Below are 2,237 nucleotides of genomic sequence, written 5' to 3' on the forward strand. Positions count from 1 at the left end.
ATCCCCTTAAACTAACTACTGAGATAGTTTAAATTAACTCTCTTAAATACACTCGAGATAGTTAAATAACTCCCTTAAATACACTGAGATAGTTTAAAATACTCCCTTAAATACACTGAGATAGTTTAAAATACTCCCTTAAATACACTGAGATAGTTTAAAATACTCCCTTAAATACACTGAGATAGTTTAAAATACTCCCTTAACTACACTGAGATAGTTTAAAATACTCTCTTAAATACACTGAGATAGTTTAAAATACTCCCTTAAATACACTGAGATAGTTTAAAATACTCCCTTAAATACACTGAGATAGTTTGAAATACTCTCTTAAATACACTGAGATAGTTTAAAATACTCCCTTAAATACACTGAGGTAGTTTAAAATACTCCCTTAAATACAAGCAGTATCTGCTTGTTTGCAGCTAAGCACAAGGCTACACCATGGGCTATCTGTGCTGCGCCCATTACGGGTATCGAAATCCGGTTTATAACGTTATAAGTCATCACCTTTATCATTGTGTCTCTGGTGGGTCCCGCCATTATGAAAACCGAAAAAAACAAAATCCGGAAAGTATTACCGTCTCAAGCTTGTTTCGAATTTCAAGAGCAGCACGTGGAACAGATTGTGTAAAATTATTTGAAGTACCTATGGTTCCAGACTTTTCGGACACCATGTAGACCTGTGTTATATATTTAATAACTTGAAAAAATATTATTTGTGGCGTTTACTATAGTTGATATAACTATAAGTCAATATGGATGGACGAATCGTTCAAGAAAGGTTTTTAATGTTACGCCTATTGATTCTTTCTTGAACTTCTTACCACGACCCTATTGTTTTTTTGTTTTGTGCACACGACATGAATATTTTTTCCCGTATCCCCTCCCGTACTCCGTTGTTGCTTTTTGTTGTTTGTTTTTAAGTGAGATTAAAATATCAATCATAATTCTTGTATATGTCTATTGTATACATATTTCCTAAAGCCTAGCCAACTAAATTCAAGTATTTAACCATTGTTATATTTTCAGTCAACTTTTTAAACAATTACCGTATAGTTGGTTCATCATGCATTTATAAACTGTGTCCTTAAATCAAAGTAGTCCGAGTCAGCACTAAACACGCGAACTTTATTGAAGGTTTATTGTTTACCTAGGTGTTAATAATCTAAAATTTGTAAAATTTCTTTTAAATATGTGTCAAGTGTAAAGAAAAGAGAGAGAGTAAAACGGCATCTTGCCATCATCTAGAATTAATAATACACAAAACTGGACAACTTTAAACTATAAAGATAAGCAACTTTAAATAAAAAAACACTAAAATAACAATAAGAAAAAACAATTCATATTGTTAAATGACATTTCTAAACAAAGTATTATTAGTGTTATTGGCTAAAGTATGAAATTCTGTTCTGTACGCTAAGTAAAAAAAAAAAAAATACTAATAATTCATATACCTGGCGTAAATGTGGCTCTAATGTAGCATGATTGTAACCTGTTGTAAGCGATGCAACCATGATAACCATTCCATCCAGAATTGTTCCTGGGTGTAGCCAGAACTTGACGAGATTTCCTGATCCTATATTCTCATTGAGAACTGAATGGAAAAGAAGAGAAACAAACACTCATTCATGTTGCTCCGTGAAAAACGTGTATATACGCACACAAATATTGTAAACTTTGCCTATATTAAGATTTAATACACTTTGTGGATGAAATGTACTTTCATATGAATTTGGATAAAACAGAATCGTTTATGTTTAGTTTGTCAAAGACTGGTTCATGTTTAGTATAGTTTAGATTTGTTTATATTTAGTATGGTTTAGGCTGGTTCATGTTTAGTATGGTTTAGGCTGGTTCATGTTTAGTATAGTTTAGATTTATTTATGTTTAGTATGGTTTAGGCTGGTTCATGTTTAGTATAGTTTAGATTTCTTTATGTTTATTATGGCTTAGGCTGGGAACCAGCCTAAACCATACTAAATATAAACAAATGTAAACTATACTAAATATGAAAATATTTAGTATAGTTTACATTTGTTTATATTTAGTATGGTTTAGGCTGGTTCATGTTTAGTATAGTTTACATTTGTTTATGTTTGGTATAGTTTAGGCTAGTTCATGTTTAGTATAGTTTAGATTTATTTATGTTTAGTATGGTTTAGGCTGGTTCATGTTTAGTATAGTTTAGATTTATTTATGTTTAGTATGGTTTAGGCTGGTTCATGTTTAGTATA

General features: G+C 30.9%; 1 protein-coding gene across 1 annotated transcript in view; it reads right to left on the minus strand.

The window, feature by feature from the left end:
* The window catches only part of LOC106469294 (MFS-type transporter SLC18B1-like), a 22,727-nt gene that overhangs the window by 10,667 nt on the left and 9,823 nt on the right, over positions 1-2,237 (minus strand). Inside the window, exon 7 of the mRNA XM_013929780.2 lies at positions 1,458-1,597. Within this exon, the coding sequence (XP_013785234.2) occupies positions 1,458-1,597 (140 nt within the window). The remainder of the gene's footprint in view (positions 1-1,457; positions 1,598-2,237) is intronic.

The sequence above is a fragment of the Limulus polyphemus genome, unplaced genomic scaffold, assembly GCF_000517525.1.
Source record: "Limulus polyphemus unplaced genomic scaffold, Limulus_polyphemus-2.1.2 Scaffold3402, whole genome shotgun sequence".
Lineage (NCBI taxonomy): Eukaryota > Metazoa > Arthropoda > Merostomata > Xiphosura > Limulidae > Limulus > Limulus polyphemus.